The sequence below is a fragment of the Lampris incognitus genome, chromosome 21, assembly GCF_029633865.1.
Source record: "Lampris incognitus isolate fLamInc1 chromosome 21, fLamInc1.hap2, whole genome shotgun sequence".
Classification (NCBI taxonomy): domain Eukaryota; kingdom Metazoa; phylum Chordata; class Actinopteri; order Lampriformes; family Lampridae; genus Lampris; species Lampris incognitus.
The window spans coordinates 21986198-22013826 of record NC_079231.1 but is presented as its reverse complement, the minus strand read 5'-3'; the positions used below and the strand labels follow the sequence as shown (position 1 = coordinate 22013826).

General features: G+C 47.2%; 2 protein-coding genes across 2 annotated transcripts in view; one reads left to right on the top strand and one right to left on the bottom strand.

Moving 5' to 3' along the window:
* Positions 1 to 1626: 1626 nt before the first annotated feature.
* LOC130131426 (vasoactive intestinal polypeptide receptor-like) lies at positions 1627 to 10971 on the bottom strand. The gene is made up of 12 exons (XM_056301102.1): positions 10839 to 10971; positions 9715 to 9810; positions 9040 to 9146; positions 8221 to 8330; positions 7914 to 8046; positions 6549 to 6702; positions 6314 to 6374; positions 6159 to 6228; positions 5964 to 6055; positions 4952 to 5090; positions 4747 to 4788; positions 1627 to 1812 (listed from the first exon to the last, which is right to left on the bottom strand). The coding sequence occupies exons 1-12, from the start codon at positions 10969 to 10971 to the stop codon at positions 1627 to 1629; spliced, it is 1323 nt and encodes a 440-aa protein (XP_056157077.1).
* A 409-nt stretch (positions 10972 to 11380) lies between these two features.
* Positions 11381 to 27629, top strand: part of cfap221 (cilia and flagella associated protein 221) — a 38883-nt gene continuing 22634 nt past the window's right edge. The window contains exons 1-12 of the mRNA XM_056301101.1: positions 11381 to 11469; positions 12811 to 12988; positions 14043 to 14143; positions 14770 to 14856; positions 14972 to 15067; positions 16488 to 16588; positions 16716 to 16819; positions 19107 to 19266; positions 23517 to 23646; positions 25411 to 25540; positions 26590 to 26701; positions 27400 to 27487. Of these exons, the coding sequence (XP_056157076.1) occupies positions 12859 to 12988; positions 14043 to 14143; positions 14770 to 14856; positions 14972 to 15067; positions 16488 to 16588; positions 16716 to 16819; positions 19107 to 19266; positions 23517 to 23646; positions 25411 to 25540; positions 26590 to 26701; positions 27400 to 27487 (1239 nt within the window). The 5' untranslated portion in view covers positions 11381 to 11469; positions 12811 to 12858. The remainder of the gene's footprint in view (positions 11470 to 12810; positions 12989 to 14042; positions 14144 to 14769; positions 14857 to 14971; positions 15068 to 16487; positions 16589 to 16715; positions 16820 to 19106; positions 19267 to 23516; positions 23647 to 25410; positions 25541 to 26589; positions 26702 to 27399; positions 27488 to 27629) is intronic.

The window sequence follows — 27629 nt, the reverse complement described above, 5'->3', positions numbered from 1 at the left end:
CACCCTTACCCATCTCATGTAGTCACCCTTACCCATTTCATGTAGTAAAAACAAGTACAATAAAGATAATCTGTAAAACAGAGTACATCTAACAAGTGGCAGCTGCTCTGGACCTCACCCCTGGCTCCTGTCTTCAGGTGTTTCCATCAAACGACCTTCTGTGGTGACCAGATGTCAAAAAGACTCAGTCTCAGACCATCAGGGGCCTTAGAGTTTGTAGTGTACACGGTCATTTTGCACCCTTGTGATATTTGGCGCCCTCTGGTGCCAAACATGGATGGCGTCCATAGGGTTAGTGGTTATGTCAGCAAGGGCATGCGACGTGAAATGCTGCCAAATCATTATGCGGGTTGACAAGACCGCGGTCGGTGCTGTGCCCTCACAGGATACCGATGGAAACGATCAAACACGCTGCGGCGACCCCTGGGACACAGGGAACAAGCCGCGAGAAGAAGCTGCTGATCTTTGGCGCCCTCTGGCGTCTGAGATACCATTGCACAACTCTCTAAAATCCTTCTGCATAGCATTGATGGATGGAGAGACACGCCTTCTCATTATATACAACCTCTAATTTGGAAAAAAAAGGGGCCAAAAAAAAATAATCTGTTTGACATGTAGATGATCTGTTCGTGATGTGACTCGTATCACAGCGTGATAATTCCAAGCAAAATAATTAATCACATAGCAATAACCAATCAGTGATTACAGTTTAGCACTGGCTCTTTGCATCCTTCCTAAACGGACGTTTGGTATCCTTCAGATCCTTTAAAAACCACTCGTCCGGGTGGCGTGGCGGTCTGTTCCGTGGCCTACCAACACGGGGATCGTCGATTCCAATCCCTCCGGCTCGGTCGGGTGTCTGCGGGTGGGAAGCCGGATGTGGGTATGTGTCCTGGTCGCTGCACTAGCGCCTCCTCTGGTTGGTCATTCAGAGGGGAGGGGGGAACTGCGGGGACTAGCGTGATCCTCCCACGCGCTACGTCCCCCTAGTGAAACCCCTCACTGTCAGGTGAAAAGAAGCGGCTGGCGACTCCACATGTATCGAAGGAGACGTGGTAGTCTGCAGCCCTCCCTGGATCGGCAGAGGGGGCTGGAGCAGCGACCGGGAAGGCTCGGAGGAGTTTTTCCAGTCCAGGTTTAATAGAGAGGCGCATGTTGTTGCCTGGGTTTGCTCCACTCTTGCAAATATCGATTCCCTACGTACTAATGCCCCCGCGTTTGAGTCCGAGTCTGGGATCAGATCTGCGTGGTATCTGGATTATTACCACGAGGCAGCGTGGAGTAGGTCAGCAGAAAACCTTCATCTGACATTCATGCCATGCACATCTAACATGCATGCTATGCTTAGAGGGGTAACTGGCATAGGATGCATGTTAAATCACGCAACAGAACAACGTGTCATATATTTCCCTTGAGCAAGGCACTTAACCCCCAAATGCTCCAGCGAGGCTGCTCAGAGGCCATTAGAAGACAGTGGTCGTACTGGACCTGGAGGGGTTTAGCAAAACACCGGTATTTTTTTTAAACCTGAGTTGTATTTATCCTATCGTTAGAGGTCACACTGAGTGATGGGGTGGGGGAGGTTCGGGGGGTGGGGGGTGGAGAGAAGTACACTGGATATCACGTCTACAGTATCCCAGCGTCCGCCGGGTGGCCAGCGGCCGCCGGGCCGGGCGGGGCACAGGGCAGCAGAGACACTTGGGTGACAGGAGAGCCGCTCTGGCTGATGGAGCTGTGGTGCCTCCTGGGCCGGCTGTGGAGGTGCTGCTTCAGACGCCACCTTCTCCACCTCCTCTGGACCTCATGATGGACCTGATGGGAGGGGGGTTAGTGTAAGCGTTTTTGCATGTGTGGTGGGAGAGGAGCTACTGAGTATCACTCCCCCCCCCCTTTTTTTCTCCCCAATTGTACCTGTCCAATTACCCCACTCTTGTTCCGAGTCGTCCCGGTCTCTGCTCCACCCCCTCTGCCAATCCGGCGAAGGCTGCAGACTACCACATGCCTCCTTCGATACACGTGGAGTCGCCAGCCACATCTTTTCACCTGACAGTGAGGAGTTTCACCGGGGGGGGGCGTAGCGCGTGGGAGGATCACGCTATCCCCCCCCCCTCTGAAAAGGCGCTCCGACCGACCAGAGGAGGCGCTAGTGCAGCGACCAGGACACATACGCACATCCGGCTTCCCACCCGCAGACGCGGCCAATTGTGTCTGTAGGGACGCCCGACCAAGCCGGAGGTAACACGGGGATTCGAACCAGCGATCCCTGTGTTGGTAGGCAACGGAACAGTCCGCTACGCCACCCGGACGCCCCACTTCTCTTTTTAAATGCTTGCTGCTCTGTTGCTGCATTGCCCCTTTGTACCCCACACAGAATGTCTGGAGGGTAGGTGATGGATGTAAAGTGGGGTACAGTTCTGCAATATTTACATCCGCAGCAATAATGCAAGACCGATGCAGTGTAGTTATTAATGCAATTAATGTAAATAAACACAATAGATATTATGTGCTGGGATCTCCATCTATCCACGAAGGATGCCATTTTGCAAAAAAAAAAGAAATGAAAATAAATAAAATCAGCTTTAACGTTCAGTCGACATTTACAAAAGCTGGGTACTGAGTGATTATAGGTTCATATAGCAAGCTGGAACTAGTTTAATATAATTAAAGTGTAGCAAACCTGTTATTCCCTCTCAACCAAGCGGTAATGATGTAGTATTGCGCAAAACGCTTTTGCACCGAGGGGGGAAAAAGTAACACAACTGTAATTTTCAGTCAACGATAGGCGGTGCGTGTACCCCAAAATTATGATGGATGAGGAGGAGGTAGAGGAGAGCAGATATCAGCTGCTGGAGCTAATGACAGGAAGAGGCATTTGAAGGATAGATGAACTTTTTTGAACCCAGACCTCAGTAAAACGTTGTTGGACCTCATTGAGAATCATGCAGACAAAAACTGACGTCGTCAGTACCGAACGTGCCAATTTGCAGGGGCGTCTTTTTTGGGGCTTCTGCACAGTCCAGTGGGACAAGCTGTGGTTTAAACGTTGATAAGTCATTATACAAGTCCTTTAGGAAAACATGAAAGCCACTTTGCAGAATCAGACACGCTTCGTCATTCCATTTCATGGACGTGCGCACATGAAATGAAACGAAACAACGTTTCCTCCAGCCCACAGCGGCGCAACACAAACACACAAACACACACATCCAAAAACTACAAGAACACACTTATCCCAACTAACACATATATCTAGGAGAAGGAACGCCAGCCAGGATGACTGTCGGAACTGCCGGTCTGCATGGGCTAGCGGTTAGCTTAGCCTGCCCCGCTTCCGCGTCCTGCCCCGTCTCGGTGTTTCCTCTTCGGGCGCAGCTCCGGTCAGGGCCGTGGTCCCTGGGCCCACAGGACGCAGCAGACCAGGCTCCCTCAGCCGATCCAACGCCAGCTCTCCCAGCCAGACACCTTCGACGCACCTCCCCGCACTCCACATGACACCAAAAACACAGTCAACGCCAGGCGAGGCCGCCGCCAGACCGCCCTCGGTGTTATCGGAACTGCCGGTCTGCACGGGCTAGCGGTTAGCTTAGCCTGCCCCGCTTCTGCGCCCTGTCAGACCGCCCTCGGTGTTTCCTCTTCGGGCACAGCTCCAGGCAGGGCCGTGGTCCCTGGGCCCACAGGATGCGGCAGACCAGGCTCACCAAGCCGATCCAGTGCCAGCTCTCCCAGCCATCAAACGAAGACAAACAGACGTGGACAGAGACATTGGATGGATGCTACTGGGTAAGGCCACTGCAAACGTGAATTCGCGCCGCCATCTTCCCACACCGGAAGCGGAAGTCAGACATGGTCGTAATATGTTCCATTAGAAGGAAACGTGCTTTCTGAACTGAAGCGATCGATGAGGCTTTTTGTACGGTTGTAAATTATGCCTGATAATGTTTTGATGAGGTCTGGATAAAAAAACAAAAACGCACCTAATTCTGAAACATTTTATTGCAGGGACTGTTGTGTTAGCTTACACCAGCAGCAAGCTGTTGTATTAATGCTGTAAATGAGCAGCAGCATGCAACATCCAAATACATTCGCTGTCTCCCACCTTTAAATAAGATAATCAAGAATGCTAAATGTCTTTGTGTAGAGCAGATAGGTGCTCTTAAAACTTCATGCAGAAGGACTGTAAGCACATGCATAGCTTGCCTGCTTACCTCCATTAGCATCTCTGTAGCTGCCCTATAGGAGGCTATGCTCTGTATGCAGCTATGCTACATTTTCATACCAACATTAAGGGCCCAACTTCATGTTTGGCCATGTGCCTGTCGTTAAGGCATGTTTGAGACTAAATGTTAATGAGGGTCAGTACTCCAGCTATCAGCAAACGCTTTTGTGTGACTGAAAGTAAACACTTTAATCAAATAAATAAGATAAAAAATAATTCTAAAAATAAAATAAAATAATACAATGAAATAAATAATAAGAAATAAAAATAAATAAAATGAATAATATAAAAACCACAATATGATAATAAATGAAATAAAAATAATAATGATAATATAATAATAAATAAAGAAAATAACAAAGAAAATAACAAATAAAGAAAATAAGCCGAATACAAAGTATGACGACTGACCAAATGGATGAATGAATAAACACCTGCTTAATGGACCCATGTGGGAATTACAGGTGCCATTAAGGGGGAAAATCCCAGCCTACCTTTAACAAGCTCGCAGCTTTTATAATGGCTCTCACCTCTCCGTTCATGAAGCAGTAGAGAACAGCCACCACAAAACCCTTTAGTGAGACAGAAGAAGCACATGGATCAATACTTATAGATCCGGTGTCCATAACGCAGGCTTGTTCATGCTGGATGAATAGATGACGAATAAGTGGGCTGTCTGTCAATTCTCGGATTTCTCCCACTCCCTTATCAGCCAGCTCCTTTTTATGTATTTACCTGTGTGGACGAGAGAGCCAGCTCTGCAAAGGTCCATATCTTAAACATCAGGCCGCTGACCTTAACGGGCAAGAAAACGAAGAGGATGTACTGCAGGCCGAACAGAGCTACCAGGAAGAACGTAGATTTGATCAGCCTCCTGGTGAAGGAAACACAAAAGTTCACCACTTTCAACCTCTGGAGGGTTTCCTCCTCTCACCCCCATTCCCGTTCATCTACACTGGCTAGCATGCTAGTCCACGAGGCCAGCTAGAAGCTGGGAGGTTGCTGGTTCAAAATCCCAGTGAGTACATTTTCCCCTTTGTTCCCCCCAATTGTACTTGTCCAATTACCCCACTCTTCCGAGCTGTCCCGGTCGCTGCTCCACCCCCTCTGCCGATCCGGGGAGGGCTGCAGACTACCACGCGCCTCCTCCCATACACGTGGAGTCGCCAGCCGCTTCTTTTCACCTGACAGTGAGGAGTTTCACCAGGGGGATGTAGCACGTGGGGGGATCACGCTATTCCCCCTTCCCCCTGAACAGACGCCCCGACCGACCAGAGGAGGCGCTACTGCAGCGAGCAGGACACATACCCACATCCGGCTTCCCACCCGCAGACACGGCCTATTGTGTGTGTAGGGACGCCCGACCAAGCCGGAGGTTACACGGGGATTCGAACCGGCGATCCCAATGTTGGTAGGCAACGGAATAGACCGCTGCGCTACCCGGACGCCCTGACATTGCCCAGTTCTGCTGAAACATCTGAAAAAAAAATTAAAAATGCACCATTGCTAACATAGTACTACTGTGATGCTACCAAATAGACACAATTCATTCTGAAGTATCACAAAAGTCATCCAATCTTTGCAAAAGCTTTTCAAAAGCTATCTTTATTAATTGCTACGTATAAGTAAACTGAGGCTAGACAACAAGCCACATTCCTCAACAATATGAACCAAATGCAGTACATGTTATATGTATTTTACCCCACTCCAGTACTTGTACCGTATAACAGAGTATAGCAGCACCCACTTGTATTGGCTAAATTCATTCCTGTGCGCGTCTGGCATCCGCAGTTTTCCAACCAGAATTCTCAGGATGCTCAAGAAAAATATCAAATTCATCTAAGAAACAATCACAGTCTATTAACAAAAAACCCAGCAGTATAAGGCAAAATAAGACATAAATGGCAGGGTGTGGTATACGTGCAAATCCCAGTGCACTTACGGATATGGTCAGCAGTACCGGCACACGGAGAATCCACCAAATCCACTCGTGTCTCCTGGTTTCCCAGCAGCTGGAAATATGAGGTCAAACCACCGTCACATCCCTAGAGTACACAGTCTTAACTTAACCACTACTCATGTATGAAACTCTCTCACCCTTCATTCTCATACAGATACTTGGCGACGCCCCAGCCGACAATGATGATTAACGGCAAACCTAGATGGTACAATAATGAGTAGAAGTGGTAATGAAGCAGATGGTGCCGGAGAGGTGTCAGATCTGTACACATCCTGCACATGCTGGACGACAAGCAAAGAGATCTTACGAGAACTTAGAACAAAAGGGCTAAAAAATACTACGAAGTAAGGTTGGAGGTTTGAATGGCCATACCCCAGCCGAGGACAATGTACCAGGCCAGGTGTTTCCTCAGTGAGAAGAAGGACCGGCTCACCAGGGTGTAGAGGAAGTGTCCCTCCACCAGCAGCCAGCTGTAGTTGGCCATGATGGAGTAGTTGCAGAAGAAGAGGACTACTTTACACGCCACCTGGCGCGTAAAATGACGGGGAGGAAGGAGACGTTTGGTTATTACAAGTGGAGGTTAGGTTCAAGCCAGAGATTTGGACACTGCTAGAGAGATCTATTTTGACACTTCTAAAGGGAAAACAAGAGCTGTTGCAGGTCATCTGTGCCAAGGGTAGAACATAGGAGAACCTTATCATGTGCAATGCCCTACTTGGCTCAATCAAGGTCTTTATTATCCGAAAAGAACTTACTGTAATTAAATGTGATGGTTCTCTCCCCCCCCCAGCTGTACTTGGCCAATTACCCCACTCTTCCGAGTCGTCCCGGTCGCTGCTCCACCCCCTCTGCCGATCCGGGGAGGGCTGCGGACTACCACGTGCGTCCTCCCATACACGTGGAGTCACCAGCCGCTTCTTTTCACCTGACAGTGAGGAGTTTCACCAGATGGGCGTAGCTAGCGCGTGGAAGGATCACGCTATTCTCCCACGCACCCCCCTCCCGAACAGGCGCCCCGACCGACCGACCGACCAGAGGAGGCGCTAGTGAAGCGACCAGGACGCGTGATTTTTTTTTCGTACCCGTTTTCCGCAAGAACGCGCCTCCGTCTCGCTCTCGTCATAGCAACGCCGCACGCGTTATTGTTTTTCCCACCTGGAGTCCGGGAAGACCGGCCCCTACTCTATCTCTGATTGGCTAACCCTAACCCTAACCTTAACCAACCTAACCAACGGAGGCAACGAGTACTAGCCAATCAGAGGCAGAGTTCCCGGAAAACGGGTACGAAAAAAAATCACGCGACCAGGACACATACCCACATCCGGCTTCCCACCCGCAGACACGGCCAACTGTGTCTGTAGGGACGCCCGACCAAACCGGGGGTAACACGAGGATTCGAACCGGCGATCCCCGTGTTGGTAAGTAACGGAATGGACCGCTGCGCCACCCGGACGCCCAATGTGATGGTTCTTTATTATGAAAAATGCACCCTGCATCCTCCCTGTCATCTACACCTCTCCTTTACTGACGAAAGTGGATTTGACTGGGGACGTCAGATTAACCGGGCCAGTCTAATGTCTCAGGCATAGCAGGTATTGCTAGAATGTTGTATATCCTACATATGGTGAATAACAGCTGGAGTACGAGACGGTAAGGTTAAACAGAAAGTTTGATAAAGAGTGATGAATGAATGAAACATCCACCCATCCATCCATCCATCCACCCATCCATCCCTACTGGGTAGTTGTCGCAGTGGTAGAGCTCCTCATTTGCGAAGAGCAGGGAGTCTCTGATGAAGATGAAGATGGCCCTCAGGATGAAGGAGGCGAACAGCTGGATGTGGATGTAGTTCCTGGTGCAGTGGAGCTTCCTGGATGCAGGAGGAGCACACATTCACCACACGTGGCATATTTCAGTGGGTAGGCCACTTGGAAAGGGATTTGCTCGACAGTTTAAACGTGACGCTAAACGGCGCAGGTTTATGTCGCGTTTCTCATTCGTGCACACCAGACAGACGGATGACGCAACAAATGGGCGCGCTCACCTGAACAGACTCAGAATCGTGATGGCGATGGTGAGGGAGATGAGAGAGAGCGTGTATCCGGTCGTGTACATGGCCTTCACATATGAGAAATATAGATGGGAATCTGCAGACTGGACAGCAGGGACAGGGGGACAGTGATGGTCACCTTCTCTTTGACGCGGCATAGAAATGATTTGAGACTTGTTTAGTTGAATAGGAAACCTCACATTCTAGCTTTTCTTGAAACGAGTGACTCACTAATGTGTCATCTGATGGAGATAATTTCAGACGTAATTGGGAGACATAATTTCTATGTAGTTAACTTCCATTTTCTTGATACTGTGGAAATGATCAGATTCATTTTAAGACCATTATTATATCGTACATGTCAATACCAGGTATGGATTATAAATATAATTATAGATAGATAGATGGATGGATGATAGCTAGCTCTAGCTAGCTAACTATCATCCTATCATCTAGCTAGCTAGCTAGATAAATTGATTGATTGATTGGTTGATTGATTGATTGATTGATTGACTGATTGAAAGTTAGATAGACAAATAAATAGATGGATAGCTATATAGATAGATAGATAGATAGATAGATAGATATATTGATTAATAGACATATTGATAGACACATTGATTGACAGATACACTAATAGTAATGAGTAAATCTCAAGACTGACAAGCTGTACTTTGACAGATTAAAATAAACACATAAAACACATACATGTATAGATACTCTCAATATTTAGGCTTCCATATCTGATGTATCGACAGTGTCTGTGCTCTAAATGATCTGTAACAGAGTGAGGTATTGCACAAGCCTACCAACCTCTCCCGAAAAGTGCAGGGTCTCACTGAAAGCGTAGCCACAGGCATCCCCGTAGGGTACGAGCAGCTCTGTCCAGCCTTGCACCGTGCAGTTACGATGCACTTTCCCTGCACAACAGCGATGGCATCACACATTTATGTTTTGCACTGTATAGACTCATATGTAAGTGTGTGTGTGTGTGTGTGTGTGGGGGGGGGCAGGACTGCACACGCAATCTGGTACAAGCATCAATGCAAGAGTGGTGTGTGTGTGTGTGTGTGTTGATCTTTGTGACATGTCCATGAGTAGTGATTTATAGGTTTGTGGAGAGGTGTGGAAGGATAACCCCCCCACCCACCCCCCGTATACACAGTAGGTTTATCAACAAACCCCTGTTTGTTCAAGACACATCATTATGAAATCTATCATGCACATCTCGCTACATAAATCCAGCGCTTCCATCTGTTGCCCCAGTGTCTTTATGCACACAATCATTTTATAGCTTGACAGTTTGGATAGAGACCCTGGGAAGACAAACTGGCTCAGTATCTAATAGAAACAAATTACTCTGCTGGCAGATAATTTACCCGGACGGAACGTGTGCGTGTGTATGCGTGTGCGTGTGCGTGCGTGTGCGTGCGTGTGTGTATTTAGGTGTACATGTACATGTTTGTGTGCAGCGTGTATGTATCTGACCTTCTGAACTGAAAAACTCCGGGCACGGCTGTGAGACAGTTTCTCCCATAAAGGCAGGTGGCCAGCAGTTCAAATCCTCCCACATTCCCACGCAGTCTGCAAACACGATCATCATTGCGTACGTCATTACCATAAGTATAATTGATATTACACTTGATGTATCTCAAATCCTTAAATAAAGGAAAAGGTAACACTTTAGTATGGGGAACATATTCTAAGTAAAAAAAACTTCATTACTAGTGAATTAGTAATGATCAAGATGTCACTTTAGTATGGGGAACATATTCTAAGTAACAAAAACTTTATTTAGAGTAATTTAACACTATTAACACTTGTAGTTTTGTGTGTTGTTATGTAAGAACAGACCATATTCATTAAGTGTTAGTAAGGGAGAATAACTCTTCTTGTGGTACTACCACCTTATAAAGGCCATACTAAGCAAAGCATATTGAGATGGTACTACTAATAAGCAATACTCCTGAGGTTATAGAGGGAAAACTCATAGTTAATGGCTTACTGGTTGTATAATAAGGCCATGCAGAATAAGGCATTAATGAGTACTTAATAATGACCGATTAAGAGCCAATATGTTGCTAATTTGCATGCTAATAAGCACCTAATTAATGGTGACTATGTTCCCCATACTAAAGTGTTACCAAGGAAAATACTACCATCTAAAAAAAAAGAAAAGACAAATCGTTGACTATTCACAAGGTGGGGGGCGACGAAAATGTCAACAAAAATGTAATGGTTGAGAAATGTGTACGATCAGTAAATCGTGCTTTCTCTTTTTTTTTTTTTACATATTGTAACGTGCATGGATAAGAAGACACGCTGGCCGCGGCAGTTCCTGCGGCTGCGTTGTCCCCCGAATTCGCTACAATATATCCAATACATCCTAATTGATGCGCTGCACTACACTTTATGTCCACTAGGGGTGGACATAAAACTTCAAGTCGAACAGTTTCAGGAGACCCCGAACATTGGGAGTACTTCAAATTGTTATGAGATGGACGCGGCCAATTTGCCAGCACGCACCGCTCATTAGTCCCTAATGAACTAGATTAGCACTGTTTTCGTGGTCAAATGACCGTTGATGTGTAACCATCCTGCGTCTGACTCACCTGTCTCTTTCGTCGCGTTAAAGCGCAGGAGGCCCTCCACGCACCTCTCCTCCTCCTTCACCAGCACGACGTGGGAATGACAGTCCGGAGACGGCTTCGTCTGTCGCAAAACACGGATCAGAAACTCGCCCATCGAAAATCACACATCCCCCCCTCCTCTCTTACCTGTGGCAACATTAAAAGCCCAATAATCCACACTTTGTCCATCTCCGCAGGCAGGATGTAAGATAAAGAAAAAGGGGCTCGGTTTATATCAGTGATGGAATAAGAGAATGTGAGAGGCGAGCGTCCCATACACAGAGCGTCCCGATTAGACTGTGTGGTCCGCCGGTCTAGCGCCCTGGCGCGGGGGCAACGTACCTCATCCGCAGTTCCCGCCCCTTTACCCCGCCCGCCCGACGCCTCCCCATCGCCCCAAACCAGCGCACCTGCGTCGCCGTAGCAACCGCAGTGTTTGCGGGCGGTAGCGAAAAGTTAGCGTTAGCGGGTCTGTCCGATCTTAACCAGCCAGTGTAAGTTTATGGGGTGGGGGGGGGGGGTGTAAAAATGCTTCCAAGTTAGGAAAAGAAACGTATTATATTCAACACTTCCGAAAGTGACCGGAGCCACCTGTTCCCGCCGAAATACGCAAGTAAGTTGTGGAAGTCGCGGCGTGGAAGTCGGCGTTGCTTAGCTTCCGATGGAGCCGACCGTCACAGGCCGTCTAACGGTTAGCAGCAGTAACGAACAGCCCGTCGTCTGTCCACGTCACGTTTAACTCTGATTCATTTGCAGGTAATTAAAAAACCAAAAAAAAATTATTGTCGCGATCCACCGAATGGAAGTACGTCAGTAAGCGGTTCGGGTAATGGATGGAATTTAAAGGTACTGAAAAGTTGCGTTACCAGTATTTCTCAACCGGGGGTCCGCGGACCCCCTAGTGGTCCGTGGTGTAATTGCAAGGGGTCCGTGAAAATAAAATGTCTTTAAAAAAAAGATCCTATGACATTTATAGAAATAGGATTATTTTACTCAAATGTGACTGAGACCTTTATCTACCTAAACTATAAAGGGTAACAGGACTTTTTCCTCTAATTGCATCTGTTTCACAAGTGTAATTTGTTGTATTTTAATAAGAGATCTCGCTCCCGTTTGCATTGTTAAACGTTACTGCATAAAAATTCTGTTGTTACATATATCTGAAAGTTACTGAATACATATTCTGTGTTGTTACATATATCTGAAAGTTACTGAATACATATTCTGTTTCGTTACATATATCTGAAAGTTACTGAATACATATTCTGTTTTGTTACATATATCTGAAAGTTACTGAATACATATTCTGTTTTGTTACATATATCTGAAAGTTACTGAATACATATTCTGTTTTGGTACATACATCTGAAAGTTACTGAATACATATTCTGTGTTGTTACATATATCTGAAATTTACTGAATACATATTCTGTTTTGTTACATATATCTGAAAGTTACTGCATAAGAATTCTGTTTTGTTAACTATATCTAAGTTACAACTGAAAGCTCTTATTTTTGCCCCAAAGAGTGAATAAATGCTATAATGCAATTTAAAATGCAGTTTCTACTGTTTCTATCAAATTGCAACCCCCTCCCCCAAGATCAGGTGGAGGGGTCCTCAGGGTAGATCAACAATACGCAGGGGGTCCAGGACCCCAAAAAGGTTGAGAACCACTGGATTAGGCAGACAGCTGTATCTAGGCAGACGACTGAGAATGTTGTGATATTCCTATGATCATTTCTGGCTATTCCGTCTATTCCCTACACCGATTCTGCAATATACAGTTTCATGTCAACGATATATGAAGGAATCCACCACGTAACTGCATTCCCTGATTACTGGATTTAAAAACACTGTCCCTTGCTAATGCTAGTAATTGTGCATGTGTAATGTAATCATATACTACTTATAATCCTAACCAACGCACTGTTGCCCACTTTGATTCTCCTTTAGCACCGCGTTATGTCTCACATGAGGAAGATGAGCTGATCTTCATCTGGGATGGAGTTGGTCCTGTCTGCCCCGCACAGCCTCTCGGAGCCTCTCAGGAGGGGAACTCCTCTTCCTCTGGGCCAGCTGGTAGAGGAGGGCAGACCCAGAGCCAGCGTCCCTAATCACCTACTGGAATCAAGTAAGATATCCATCATATCCCCCTTGACCTTCCTGAAAGGGACTGAGCGATACTATCTTTTCTATTCACTGGCCATACCGAACAGGCAGTTCACTTAAAGTGCCAGACGTGCAGTGCTGGTGTTAATACGGTCGAGCTGTAGGATGGCAGTTTGCCGACATTAGGCAAAGATGATTGAGGTGTAGGTTGATCCATTTTGCTCCCTCTGTAATTAGGTATCTGATGAATTACACTTAGGGTGGCATGGTGGCGCAGTCACCTCACAGCAAGAAGGACCTGGGTTCGAGCCCCCGGGGTAGTCCAACCTTGGGGGTCATCCCAGGTTGTCCTCTGTGTGGAGTTTGCATGTTCTCCCCATGTCTGCGTGGGTTTACTCCCACAGTCCAAAGGCATGTAGGTCAGGTGAATCAGCTGTACTAAATTGTTCCTGGGTGTGAATGTGTGTGTGTGTGTGTGTGTGTATATGTCGGCTCTGTGATGGACTGGTGGCATGTCCAGGGTGTCTCCCTTGCCTGCTGCCCAATAACTGCTGGGATAGGCTCCAGCATCTCCGCGACCCTGAGAGCAGGTTAAGCGGTTTGGATAATGGATGGATGGATGGATGAATTACACTTTGTGCTAAGTGCCGGGACATAATACTGGAGGACATTCTCTGATGCAATAAGCTGCTACTGCCTGGTATTGGCCACATATCTGTTACCAGTATAGTTATTGTTGTATCCCTGCTATCTAATTAAGCAAGCCATGTTTGTTTAATATCATAAAATCTACAAATTGTGTATATAATTAGATATTCCTATTCAACCACCAGAAATGATCATTTGTGAATTTCCCCAGTCATAGTATCAGTTCTTTTGTCAATTTTCATTGCTATTTATTCTAATACAGATTGTATCATTTATCTAAATTTTAGCCATAATAATAAGTGTTTTGACATCCATGTGAGTGAGCTTTTGTTTATGTGCAGATTTGTGTTGTATTCTCTGTAAGCATATGTGAGTTAGACAGATTATTATATTCAGGCATGACTTTGTGTTGTTGCTTTTTCTTCTAGAAATCTATACAAAATTGAGGAGTAACAGCCTGATAGAAGCAGAGCCCCCGGTGCTCCACTTCAGCGGGTTTGATGTGGGCAGAGACTACCTGAAGGTCCTGGTGAGGGAAATCCTATGGAGACTGAAACATGCTTTTGAGTTGATTTGATGGTTTTAAGAATTGAGTGTCCCCCTGTGAGTAGTGGTCAGTCCATGGTTCAAGTGTGAACATGATAAAGGCTATGAGGTCTGGCCTCTATCCATCATCTGTCTTACCATATTTTTGTTTCGGAGTGTCCATGAATATTTGATATTGGGGTTATTCGGACAGGTTTTGATTTATCCAGGTTGGGCAGCATTTTCTTTGTTCCAAGTGTAGTAGCTTTTTCATCCCAGGGTTTGAGTTGATGTAAATTAGTTCTGTCATTGGGACAAGGTTGATAAAGTAGTACTCCATTAACATGGGGCCCACCAAAAATACTGGTCAAAAGCTTATTATCAGTCCTGATCATGGCTGAAGATATGGCACAATAAGTGAAATAATATTAAGAAAAAATTCAGTACTCTCATTTGATTCCGTAGAGGCTTGATTTGAATCGACTGAGAACTGAATTCATCCCGACCGTGTGTGCTGAGATCTTTTTGCTGGTTGGATCCATAGGTTAACATGGAAGCACTGAATGTCTTCAACTGTATATGATCAGATGGAAATCACTTCACTGTCACACTTTTCTTCCTCTTTCTCAGAAACTAATCAACATTTCATCCGAGGTTATGAATATTCATATCATTCCCACTCAGACCAAGTACTTCCAAACAACATATACGAAAAAGGTATTTCTGTTAACACACGGATTTCTGGCATATATGTGAGGATGATTTGACTTGCGTGTAATGTTGTGTTAATGTGTGCCGATTTCCTGCTCTGTTCTGTTGGTTTCACATCAAGTACCGCCTCATTCCTGGCCTGGCCTACACAGTGAAGGTTCAGTTTTGCCCCGACGAGTGGCGCTACTTCTACGACTGCATTCGGGTTCACTGCAAGGTGAATATTTGATGGAATTTACGATCTTTGTGCTGTGGTGCTCTTAGGCTTAAAGTCCGTTATGGTGTGTAAGTGTTTTTTTTAAAAAACATTTTTTAACCCCCCCCCCCTTTCGTTTTTCTCCCCAACTGTATCTGGCCAATTACCCCACTCTTCCGAGCCTTTCCAGTCACTGCTCCACCCCCTCTGCTGATCCGGGGAGGGCTGCAGACTATCACAGGCCTCCTCCGATACGTGTGGTGTCGTTAGCCACTTCTTTTCACCTGACAGTGAGGAGTTTCACCAGGGGGATGACCAGAGGTACCCACATCCGGCTTCCCACCCGCAGACATGGCCAATTGTGTCTGTAGGGACGCCCAACCAAGCCGGAGTAACACAGGGATTTGAACCAGCGATCCCCATGTTGGTCAGCAACGGAATAGACCGTTACACTACCCGGACGCCCCATATGCTATACACTTTAACACACTTGCCGTGCACTCCTATTCATAATCCATCCATCCATTATCCAAACCACTTATCCTGCTCTCAGGGTCGTGGGATGCTGGAGCCTATCTCAGCAGTCATTGGGTAGCAGGTGAGGAAACACCCTGGACAGGCCGCCAGGCCATCGCAGGGCCTAGACACACACACACACACACACACACACACACACACACACACACACACACACACACACACACACACACACACACACACACACACACCTATGGACAATTTAATACAGCCGATTCACCTGACCTACATACTATCTTTGGACTGTGGGAGGAAACCGGAGCACCCGGAGGAAGCCCACACAGACACGGGGAGGAGAACATGCAAACTCCACACAGAGGATGACCCAGGATTACCCCCAAGGTTGGACTACCTTGGGGCTCAAACCCAGGACCTTCTTGCTGTGAGGCGACCGCGCGAACCACTGTGCCACTGTGCCGCTTCTATTCATAATAGATTAGCAAAATGCATCAGCAAAATGAAATTAAATTTTTGTTTTCCTATCAAGTCAAAGCGAGTATGCAAATGCATGAGAGAAAACGCCGAGGAAAGATTTAAATCCAAGCATTATCATTGCAAAAACAAGACTGGGCCGGACGGGTTCAGCTTGGTGCCTCGAGAGTTTTTCCAGTGTTTACATATTTGATAAATTCCCCCTCCCCCTCTACTTTTGTCGCTTCTCTGGAAATAGAACTATTGCTCTAAATCTGAAAAAAAAATTGGGGAAAATTATAGACCCGTGGTCTCAGTCGAGTTTGTCAGAGTCTGAAAAATCAGGTGCAGTTTATAAATGTAGCTGTGCAGTTCAGTTAGCCATGCTTGATATATATGATTAATGCTTTAACGTATATCGTTTGATGATTTATTTCTCTCTCTCTCTCTCTTGCATTCTATCTGCAAACCCCTCGTGTCCACTTCTTCTCAGGGGGAGGAGAACCTTTTAATTCCAGTTCATGCTTACCCGACCATTGATGACCTGCACATCCCCTCCTATATCAATCTACCAGCCATACCACTGGGACAGAGGTGTGTGTGTCTGTGTGTGTGTGCGCGCGCTTTGATTTCGATTTCCCTCCATCCACCCATCAGTGGGGAGTCATAAATAATGTAAACTGCAAATGTTTTTTTTTTCTCCCCCCCCACATATTACCAGTGTCAGCCATACCATTCCCCTAAGCTGCAGCTGTCCCATTGACTTTGAGTTCCAGGTGTACATCATCCAACACCATGAGGCCTTCTCTGTCCAACCCCTCACAGGTAGGTCCCTAAATTAATCATTCATGTCATTTAGATAATGTTGAAAGCGCTCATTAACAAATTAATACTTGGCTTGCCTAGCATGTCGTCTCTTAACTTAACTGCTGTGTTTTGGTAGCTTGTGACATGCTGCCTTTCAACAAACCTTGCAATGTCATGTATGCTAACATTGTCAGCATCTCCCATAGCAATGGGTGGTTTTGGAGACAATAGATTAGTGGATGGTTTATCACTGCACATTTGTTTGACTGTGTAATGCTGGCAATGCAGTCACGTATCTTGTATTTTTATTTTATTTTTTTACCTTTCTTTATCTGTAGCACCAGTGCATGCAAAATAAAGATGAAAATATATTAATTTCTATCAACATATGCCAGTACTTCCACTTCTGGTGTAGGAAGATGGCGGCACAAATTCACGTTTGCTGCGGCCTGACCCAGTACTGGTGTGGGTAGATGGTGGTGCAAATTCACGTTTGCGGCGGCCTCACCCAGTACTGTCTATGCAGTGTCTTTGTTCATATCTGCATCTAAGTTTGTCTTCGTTTGATGGCTTGGAGAGCTGGTGCTGGATCGACTGGGAGAGCTTGGTCTGTTTGTCCGGTGGGCCCAAGGACCACAGCCCTGACCAGAGCTGTGCCCGAAGAGAAAACACAGAGGGCGGTCTGATAGGACGCAGAAGCGGGGCAGGCTAAGCTAACTGCTAGCCCATGCAGACCGGCAGTTTCGACAGTCATCCTGGCTGGCGTTCGTTCTCCTGGACATAGATTTTTTTTGTTTGTTTAGTTTAGATATATGTGTTAGTTTGGAGATATGTGTTCTTGTAGGTTTTGGATATGTGTGTTTGTCTTTGTGTTGCACTGCTGTGGGCTGGGGGAAACATTTCATTTCATTTCATGCACTTCCACACATGAAATGAAATGACAAATAAAGTGTCTCCGATTCTGATGAAGGTCAGCCACAGATTTAAAGTTCTTTTACCCTTAATGCTAACTCAGATAACTCCTCAGAGCAGGCGAGCTGCGTTTTCTCAGCACTTTTGGAACAACGTTTGTATTTACACGTAATTAATCACTCTAGAGCTGAGAGGATGTGTCCAGCTCAACGGCTGTCACCCGGCTTGACAATAAGCAGTCGGCATTCCAAACATGTCCCGCTTCAATTGTCTGGGAAACCATTTATCTATTGTTTGGGAAGCATCGTAGCATGTGCCAGCACCTACAATCAGACTGTCACTTCCAGCCGCCGTGTTGGCGCGTGTCGTGTGCGCAACCTTGAAGGGAGAACAAGGACTCTGCTCAAGTCTGTCATTTTAAAACAGAATAGGAGATGTGACAAGACAAATTGCTGGCTAGTGAATTGAAAAGGTCGCCTTAGTGTTATCATCTTTGGTAAACACTCTTGATAAATTCATTCTTTGGTCGTGCTGTTTTGGACATTTCCTAGCCTACCAGACAGACAACAGTTATGCGGAGCTTTAGTTGGAACTTTAGTTGGCCTCACTGGTGGCCTAGCTGTTAATGCAATGCATCGACTTGAAGTAAATAGTGAGCTACTCTATGGCTTCATGTTCAGGTTTGACACATCTTAACTTGATTTGTATGTGAAGTCTAGTTTGATTAGTTTTAATGTTAGACCCAACATAAAGAGTGCATGTGTACCCATGTACAAGTACACATACACTGAGAAGATGGCGGCGCAAACTTATGTTTGCAGCAGCCTCACCCAGTACCGTCCACGCAGTGTCTTTGTCCACGTCTGCGTCTAAGTTTGTGTCTTCGTTTGATGGCTGGGCGAGCTGGCGCTGGGTCGGCTGGGAGAGCTTGGTCTGCTGCGTCCTGTGGCTCCAGGGACCACGGCCTTGCCCGGAGCTGTACCCGAAGAGGAAACACCGGGGGCGGTCTGACAGGATGCGGAAGCAGGGCAGGCTAAGCTAACTACTAGCCCATGCGGACGGCAGCTCCGACAGTTATCCTGGCGTTTGCTCTCTTGGACAGCGTTTTTTTTTTTTTTTTTTGTTATGTTAGATGTATGTGTTTGCGTAGTTTTTTTTGTAGTTTGGATACATGTGTTCTTGTAGTTTGGATATGTGTTTTTGTCTTTGTGTTGCACTCCTGTGGGCTGGGGGAAACGATATTTCATTTCATATACGTACACAAGTGCATGGAATGAAATGCCAAATAAATGTTCCTGATTCCTGAAAAATGTTCTTGATTCCTGATACACACACACACACACACACACACACACATTTATGTTCTCATCTACACCAATCTGTGCTTCTCCAGGGGTGATACCAGCTCATGGTAAAGTGGAGATCACTGTGACCTTCAGTCCATTCCAGTACGAGACCTCTCAGGTCACCTTCCAGCTGGTCGTCTCCCAGTTCAACACCAAACCCTACTTGTGTACCATCTCTGGAAGCTCCGCACCTCATCTGGACATCAGGTACCAGAATCAGTTCAACTGCCAGCTGATGAACTAAACTTACTGAATGACGGTTCGTTTAAAACCAGATAAGAAACCCCAGTTAGTCCAGTCGAACTGTCAAACTTCTTCCCTCAATTGGCACTCACATTGTACATAAATCTTTGATGAGGCAATAGCTAAACACTCTTGGATAATCTATGTATTCATTGATTTAATTTTTCCTCCCAATTTACCCGGCCAACAACCCCACTCTTCCGAGCCGTCCCGGTCGCTGCTCCACCCCCTCTGCCGATCCGGGGAGGGCTGCAGACTACCACATGCCTCCTCCCATACATGTGGAGTCGCCAGCCGCTTCTTTTCACCTGGCAGTGAGGAGTGGGGGGGGGGACGTAGTGCATGGGAGGATCACACTATCCCCCCTAGTTCCCTTTCCCCCCCGAACAGGCGCCTTGACCGACCAGAGGAGGCGCTAGTGCATGGGAGGATCACACTATCCCCCCTAGTTCCCTTTCCCCCCCGAACAGGCACCTTGACCGACCAGAGGAGGCGCTAGTGCAGCAACCAGGACACATACCCGGCTTCCCACCCACAGACACAGCCAACTGTGTCTGTAGGGATGCCCGACCAAGGTGGAGGTAACACGGGGATCGAACCGGCGATTCCCGTGTTGGTAGGCAATGGAATAGACCGCCACGCCAGCCGGACGCCCCTACTCTTGGATAAATTTTACCAAACAAGAAAATTTAATCTTTCTTCTCACCTTGACTAGTCAGATAGTAAGCAGGCTTTCAGGCTGTAAAAGTTCAACTAACTAACTAACTAACTAACTAAGCTGCTGGTCTGCTGATGAAGAAAATACAAAACATGCTCCTCCTGTGGTCAGTGAAAATGGCCCAGTACTCATTCGGAGTTTGATGTTGTTTTCCAGCCATGGTAAAACCTAATGTTTATTTTCCCTCCCGTGAGAATGCGGGTACTATCCATCACACAGCAGTGGCTCCACTCCGCTGTCTTGCTGTTATCTCGGCCACAAGTTAATAATTCATGACAGTAGCCTGATTGTTGGTGCAGTGATTTCAAGATAAATATGGTTTCCAATACATGTTTGGCACAAACTTTCCCCTGGTTTGTTTTCTTCCTGGAACCAAATAAAACAGTAGCACATATGTTCAAGAAAGATGGGGTGATATATTCTTGGTGTGTGGACCGATGCCTGACAGTGAGACGTCATTGGCTGTCCTCCTCCATCATGTGGAAACAGGCCATGTTAAACACAAAAAGTTGGTAGTTTCAGTCTGAATGAATTTGAAACTGCCAGGGTTTAGTTGTTAAGTGAGGTGCAAACTATTTTCCGGCCATTCAGCCTTCAAAACCAATCTGAGCTGTGGCAAACTTGATAGTGTTCTTCTTCCCGGTCTCTCCTGATGGTTGTCAGCGTCACAAAGTGATGCTTCTTATCATTTAACAAACCCGCCGACAATCGAGACGGACCAATATCCATCCATCCATTATCCAAGCCGCTTATCCGAATTCGGGTGGTGGGATGCTGGAGCCTATCCCAGCAGTCATTGGGGGGCAGGCGGGGAGACTCCCTGGACAGGCTGCCGGTCCTTTACAGGGCCGACACATACACACACCATTCCCCGGGCAATGCACGGCGGCTGCCCACTGCTCCTAGCCACACAGCTAGGATGGGTTAAACGCAGAGAGTGAATCTCATTGTATGTATGTATGTACAAATGACAAATAAAATGTATTCTATTCAACACCTATGGACAGTTTAGTACGGCCGATTCACCTGACCTACATGTCTTTAGACTGTGGGAGGAAACCCGAGCAAACCCACGCAGACACGGGGAGAACATGCAAACGCTACACAGAGGGTGACCCGGGATGACCCCTAAGGTTGGACAAACCTGGGGTTCGAACCCAGGGCATTCTTGTTGTGAGGCGACCATGCTAACCACTGCGCCACTGTGCCGCCTACGGACAAATATCTTGGATTCCCCCCCTTTTCTTCCCCAATTTTGCATGGCCAATTACGCCATTCTTCTGAGCCATCCCGGTCTCTGCTCCACCCCCTCTGCCGATCTGGGGAGGGCTGCAGACCACCACATGCCTCCTCCAATACATGTGGAGTCGCCAGCCACTTTTTTTCACCTGACAGTGAGGAGTTTCACCAGGGGGACGTAGCGCGTGGTAGGATCATGCGATTCCCCTCAGCCCCCCCCCCCCGAACAGGCACCCTGACTGACCAGAGGAGGCGCTAGTGCAGCAACCAGGGCACATACCCACCTCCGGCTTCCCACCTGCAGACACGGCCAATTGTGTCTGTAGGGACGCCCGACCAAGCCGGAGGTAACACGGGGATTCAAACCAGCGATCCCCATGTTGGTATGCAACTGAATAAACCGCCACACCACCCAGATGCCCCTAAAAGTTAAATTAGCATGGGTCCGCGGTGGTGTAGCGGTCTAAGCATCGGCTTTGTATCGATGCAGTTGCCCACTGGTGACCGGGGTCGCACCCTGGTCTCGTCAGATCCGACTATGGCCGGACTCGATGAAGCAGCAATAGTTGGCAACGCTGTCTTCGGGAGGGGGGCTGAGTCGGCTTGTGTTCGTCACATGAAGGCGTCTCTGGGTGTGTGGGAAAAAGCAGTGGTTCGGCCTGGATTCGCCTTGTCACGAAAGTGGGGAGGCGTCTCCTTCGAGACTGCCGGTTGGAGAGATGCAGTTGGCGAATGCATGCAGTACGAGGGTGAGTGTTTGAACTAAAATAGGGATCGATTGGCCACTAAATTGGGAGAAAAATCAGAAATACATTTAAAAAAAAAGTTAAATTAGTAGTCATCATGACAGCTTCACAAAAACATATTTTGTCCTTGTGCAGTCTAAAATGTGCCGTTACAGGATGCATCTCAGGAATATCTTTGGCCACCAGAGTTTAATACTATCTTAACAGCAGCATAGGTACTTTACTGTAGCACAGTCTGCCTTTGAGTTTTGGAAATTCAAATTTTATTCCTAGCTGTCAAAAGGTGTCTGGAATTGCCAGCACACAATGGAGTCACAAGCACAAATTGTGTGTTATGTTAATTTCTGTCACACAACACTGGGAAAATATAGACTGCAGCATTACAGCAGGATAGATAGAGGTTATAGGGGAAAACTGCACTGTAGACGCTCTTCCCATAATGATGATTTGCAACTTTTGGGTGCCAAAATTTATATTGAACGGCTTTTTTTTTTAGATTTCCCCCCCTATTTCTCCCCAAATTGTACCTGGCCCTGCTGTTAGGGTCGCCGGGATGCTGGAGCCTATAGCAGCAGTCACTGGGCGGCAGGCGGGGAGACACCCTGGACAGGCTGCGAGGCCATCACAAGGCCTACACAAGGCCTACACACACACACACAAACCCACACACACACACACACACACACACACATTCACACTTACGGACAATTTTGTACGGCCGATTCACCTGACCTACATGTCTCTGGACTGTGGGAGGAAACCGGAGCACCCGGAGAAAACCCACGCAGACACGGGGAGAACACGCAAACTCCACACAGAGGACGACCCGGGACGACCCCCAAGGTTGGACTACCCTGGGGCTCGAACCCAGGACCTTCTTGCTGTGAGGCGACCGCGCTAACCACTGCACCACCATGCTGCCTGTACCTGGCCAATTACCCTATTTTCCGAGCCCCCCAGGTCGCTGCTCCACCCCCTCTTCTGATCCGGGGAGGGCTGCAGACTACCACATGCCTCCTCCCATACATGTGGAGTCGCCAGCCGCTTCTTTTCACCTGACAGTGAGGAGTTTCCTCAGGGGGACTTAGCGCATGGGAGGATCACGCTATTCCCCCCAGTTCCCCCTCCCCTCTGAACAGGCACCCCGACCGACCAGAGGAGGCGCTAGTGCAGCTACCAGGAAACATACCCACATCCGGTTTCCCACCCGCAGACACGGCCAATTGTGTCTGTAGGGGTGCCCGACCAATCCAGAGGTAGCACGGGGATTCGAACCGGCGATCCCTGTGTTGGTCAGCAACGGAATAGACCACTGCATTACACAGACACCCCTACTGAGGGGCTTTTGTGTAACCTGCTGTTCTGTTTAACACAGGAATAAGCTGCAAATGAATAATCATCATTCAGTCAGTGTGTTTTTTGGTGAATAATGAGAGTAAAGGAACGGGGTTTTATATCGGTAATAGTTATAACAAGTGAAAGATTCGCCATGGTGTGTTTTTGAATCGTAGTCGTTCAGAAAAGAAGGGGGGTCCAGGGAATGTGGCGGCTGCTGAGTACAGAGGGCCTTCACCTGCCTCCCGTGTGCCTCCCCTGATCAAAACCAAATCCAGGTCAACTAAGACAGCGGATCAATCCAAGGTACGGCTTTCCAATCTTCTTGGTTGTAAAATCATTTGTTACCCGAGGCCTTTTGTAATTGATGCTATATTTTCCTTTGTGCAGACACTAATCTACCAACCACATGTCATATATGAGAAAATTCATAAATTAAACAGTATTTTTTTCTGTTTAGCGTAATGCGAAGTGGCTGGAGAATTACAGTAATGCCAGACATAGTATATCTGTTAGCTGGCGTGTGTCCTGATTCAGAAAAAAAACTCAATTTAGAATTGGAGAGGATGCTGGAGAGGTTGCTGAATTCAAAGTTGTGTTTAAAGCGGTGGTTCAAACCTCTCTCCTCCTTTCCATGTAAAATAAGTGTCTTTATGTGGGTGACATTTAAAATATGTTGGTTTATGCCACCCGGTTTACAGCAGTTTGACTTTCACTATGCTGTTGAAGTCAGACCGCTTTTTTGACTTTGGGGACTTCATTTTCAAAGACACTGTCATCACCATCATTTTGTTTTGGGGGGGGTACTTTTGTTTCTACGTCTGTCCTTAAGTAAATCCTCTTTATCCTTCATGTGGAGGTTGCAGTGCTAAAACAATCTTTGGATGCTTTATTATAATTCAAGAAATCAGTGGGAAGATGGCGGCACAAATTCACATTTGCGGCGGCCTCACCCAGTGCCGTCCATGCAGTGTCTTTGTCCATGTCCGCCTCTAGGTTTGTGTTTTCATGGCTGGGGGAGCTGACGCTGGATCAGCAGGGAGAGCTTGGTCTGTGCCCGAGGAGGAAACACTGAGAGGGGTCTGACAGGATGCGGAAGTGGGACAGGCTAAGCTAACTGCTAGCCCATGCAGACCGGCAGTTCTGATAACACCAAAGATGGTCTGGCGGCAGCCTTGCCTGGCGTTGACTGTGTTTTTAGTGTCGTCGTGTGGAGTGTGGGGAGGTTGTCGAAAGTGTCTGGCTGGGAGAGCTGGCATTGGATCGGCTGTGGGAGCCTGTTCTGCTGTGTCCGATGGTCCCAGGGACCACAGCCCTGTTTGGAACTGTGCCCAAGGAGGAAACACTGAGGGCGGTCTGACAGGATGCGGAAGCGGGACAGGCTAAGCTAACTGCTAGCCCATGCAGACTGGCGGTTCCGATAACACCAAGGATGGTCTGGTGGCAGCCTTGCCTGGCGTTGACTGTGTTTTTGGTGTCGTCGTGTGGAGTGTGGGGAGGTTGTTGAAGGTGTCTGGCTGGGAGAGCTGGCGTTGGATTGGCTGGGGGAGCCTGGTCTGCTGCTGTGTCCGGTGGTCCCAGGGACCACAACCCTGTTTGGAGCTGTGCCCGAGTAGGAAACACCGAGGGTCGTCTGACAGGATGCTGAAGTGGGGCAGGCTAAGCTAACTGCTAGCCCATGCAGACCAGCAGTTCGACAGTCATCCTGGCGTTCGCTCTCTTGGACAGTGACATTTTTTTTTTATATGTTGGATGTGTTTTTGTAGTTTTTTTGTAGTTTGGATACATGTGTTCTTGTAGTTTGGATGTGCTGTTGTCTTTGTGTTGCGCTGCTGTGGGCTGGGGTAAACCACATTTCGTTTCATGTCATGTGTGCAGGTGCATGAAATGAACTGACAAACAGATGTTCCTGATACTAAACATCTGGATCTTGCCTCTTCACATTGTGGAGGAAAAGCTGGACAAGTTGCGCTCACATTTTCTATAACTGCCTCACTGCTGGAGCGTTACAGAAACAACCTTTTCTTTTTGTATTTAGCTTCAGTTCTTAAACGTTTGCTTGTTTTCCAGGCTGCGAGGGACCGCGATACCGGAGCTAAGCCACGCCCGAAGCCTCCGCTGGATGTCTCCACCCCTGCGGGCGTGGCTAAGATGTTGATCAAAGGCCCGGATAAAGTCAGCTCCAAAGACCTGAGGGAAGGTAGGTGGAACCCAGTGATTTTTCTCTTTCTGTTGCCATGGAGCTCTACCCCCACCCCCCCGTATGTGTAGCCCCCATGAGCATCGGGTGACACCGTATTACATCAGACCCGCGTCACTTGTTTGAGCCTCGCGTTGATGTGCTGTGCGGCCTCCTGTATAATGTGAACAATCTGATTATTGTAATCTTCCTCTCTTACACCTTCGCATCACAAACAGACGGAGCACCAGGAACAGAGACAGACCGCTGCCTACATCTTTACTTCCATACTGTTCAAACATACCACACACACATTTGCAGCATCATACCTTAATGTTTGGATACAACACAGCGGGTAGCAGTGTGTCATCAAGGTTGTATTTGATGTTGTGAAATAAAACCACAGTGTAATGCAGTAACCGTTACGCTGCATTAGTATTTAGCTAGTGTTTCTGGTGACAGGCATGGGTGCAAGTCCATACTGGGATGGCGTCCAGTGCTTTACCTGTGCCCCCCTCCATAGGGATAGTGGTTGTGTCAGGAAGGGCATCCGACGTAAAATTTTGCCGAATCAGTATGCGGATTCACAAGACCATACCGGATTGGTCAAGGCTTCATATGGGATCAGTCGAGGCCGATTGAGGTTAACAATGGCTGCTATTGGGCATCCGGGTGACGTGGCGGTCTATTCCGCTGCCTAGCAACACAGGGATTGCCGGTTCGAATCCCCGTGTTACCTCCGGCTTGGTCGGGTGTCCCTACAGACAGACTTAGCTGTGTCTGCGGGTGGGAAGCCGGGTGTGGGTATGTGTCCTGGTTGCTGCACCAGTGCCTCCTCTGGTCAGTTGGGATGCCTGTTCGGGGGGGTAGCGTGACTCCTCACTGTCAGGTAAAAAGAAGCGGCTGGCTACTCCACATGTGTTGGAAGAGTCATGTGGTAGTCTGCAGCCCTCCCCGGAAAGGCAGAGGGGGTGGAGCAGTGACCGGGACGGCTCGGAGGAGTGGGGTAGTTGGCTGGATACAGCTGGGAACAGCTTAGTAAAAGTAACTGTGATTGTGGTTTGCCCCAGCCCTATCCTGCAGCAGTATGGTGTGTCTACAGAGCAGACAGATGAAGGAGGCCTTCTTCTTGAAAAAGGTTCAGCAGACTGTCAAAGAGGAGAGAGCCAGCAGCCTCAGATGGTAGGACACGGGGCACTTTCACTCACAAGACCACCAAAAGTTGTCATTGTCTTCATTACAGTTATGTTTTTTTTTTTTGAGTAACATCTTACAAATGATCGACCCTTTTGTATTCAATCAACATGAATTACTTTTTGAATATCATTTCTATTTGTTTATTTATTTGCCATTTTTGCTCCGTAACCTTCTCTGATTAGTAATATTGATTTTGTTGTAGCTGTTTAGATTAAACTTTTTAGCTTTGGCACCCTGGTTTATTTTTTTCTTTTTAACAACTAATTCCCATTGTGGGCAACTGCATTTACCTCCTCCTTCTTCTTCTTCTTCTTCTTCTTCTTCTTCTTCTTCTTCTTCTTCTTCTTCTTCTTCTTCTTCTTCTTCTTCTTCTTCTTCTTCCTCTTCCTCTTCTTCTTTTTCTTCCTCCTCCTCCGGCTTGTTCCCTGTTTCTCAGGGGTTGCCACAGCGGGTTTTTGCCGTCGATAGCTTTGTGTCTGACGCATCCCTCCCCTGCAGTCCAACCCTCCTCATGTCCTCCTCTATCTGGTCTCTCCATCTTTTCCTTGGGTCTCCTCTTTTTTCTTTTGCCAGGTATTTTCAGGTCCACTACCTTCTTCCATATACAGTCTGTGCCTCCTCTATGTACATGGCAACAGCATTTACCTGATGATCTCAAACAATTCACTTCTATTTCAATTCAGGCAGATTCACTTGGGCAAGGATGCTGTGTCAGAGCAGACCAAGAGGCAGATACTGGAAGAGAGAGAGATGGCGTCCTATGACTATATGGTAAGATTTGTTTTCGATAAAAACTGAAACTGTGTAACAGATTTGCCAGTATGGTGCACTATGTGTGTTCCTGTGGTACCAGTGTGCAGTGTGTTGGTGTAAAATCTTACCACACATCTTTTCTTCTCTGAACATGCATTGT

Excerpts from the sequence above, each read along its gene's own strand:
- LOC130131426 (XM_056301102.1), bottom strand. The coding sequence starts at position 10,971 with ATGGGCGAGTTTCTGATCCGTGTTTTGCGACAGACGAAGCCGTCTCCG. Across the intron at positions 8,331-9,039 it reads CCCTGCACTTTTCGGGAGAG|TCTGCAGATTCCCATCTATA; the intron begins GTTGGTAGGCTT and ends CCTGCTGTCCAG. Across the intron at positions 1,813-4,746 it reads ACTGCTTCATGAACGGAGAG|GTCCATCATGAGGTCCAGAG; the intron begins GTGAGAGCCATT and ends CCCTCCCATCAG.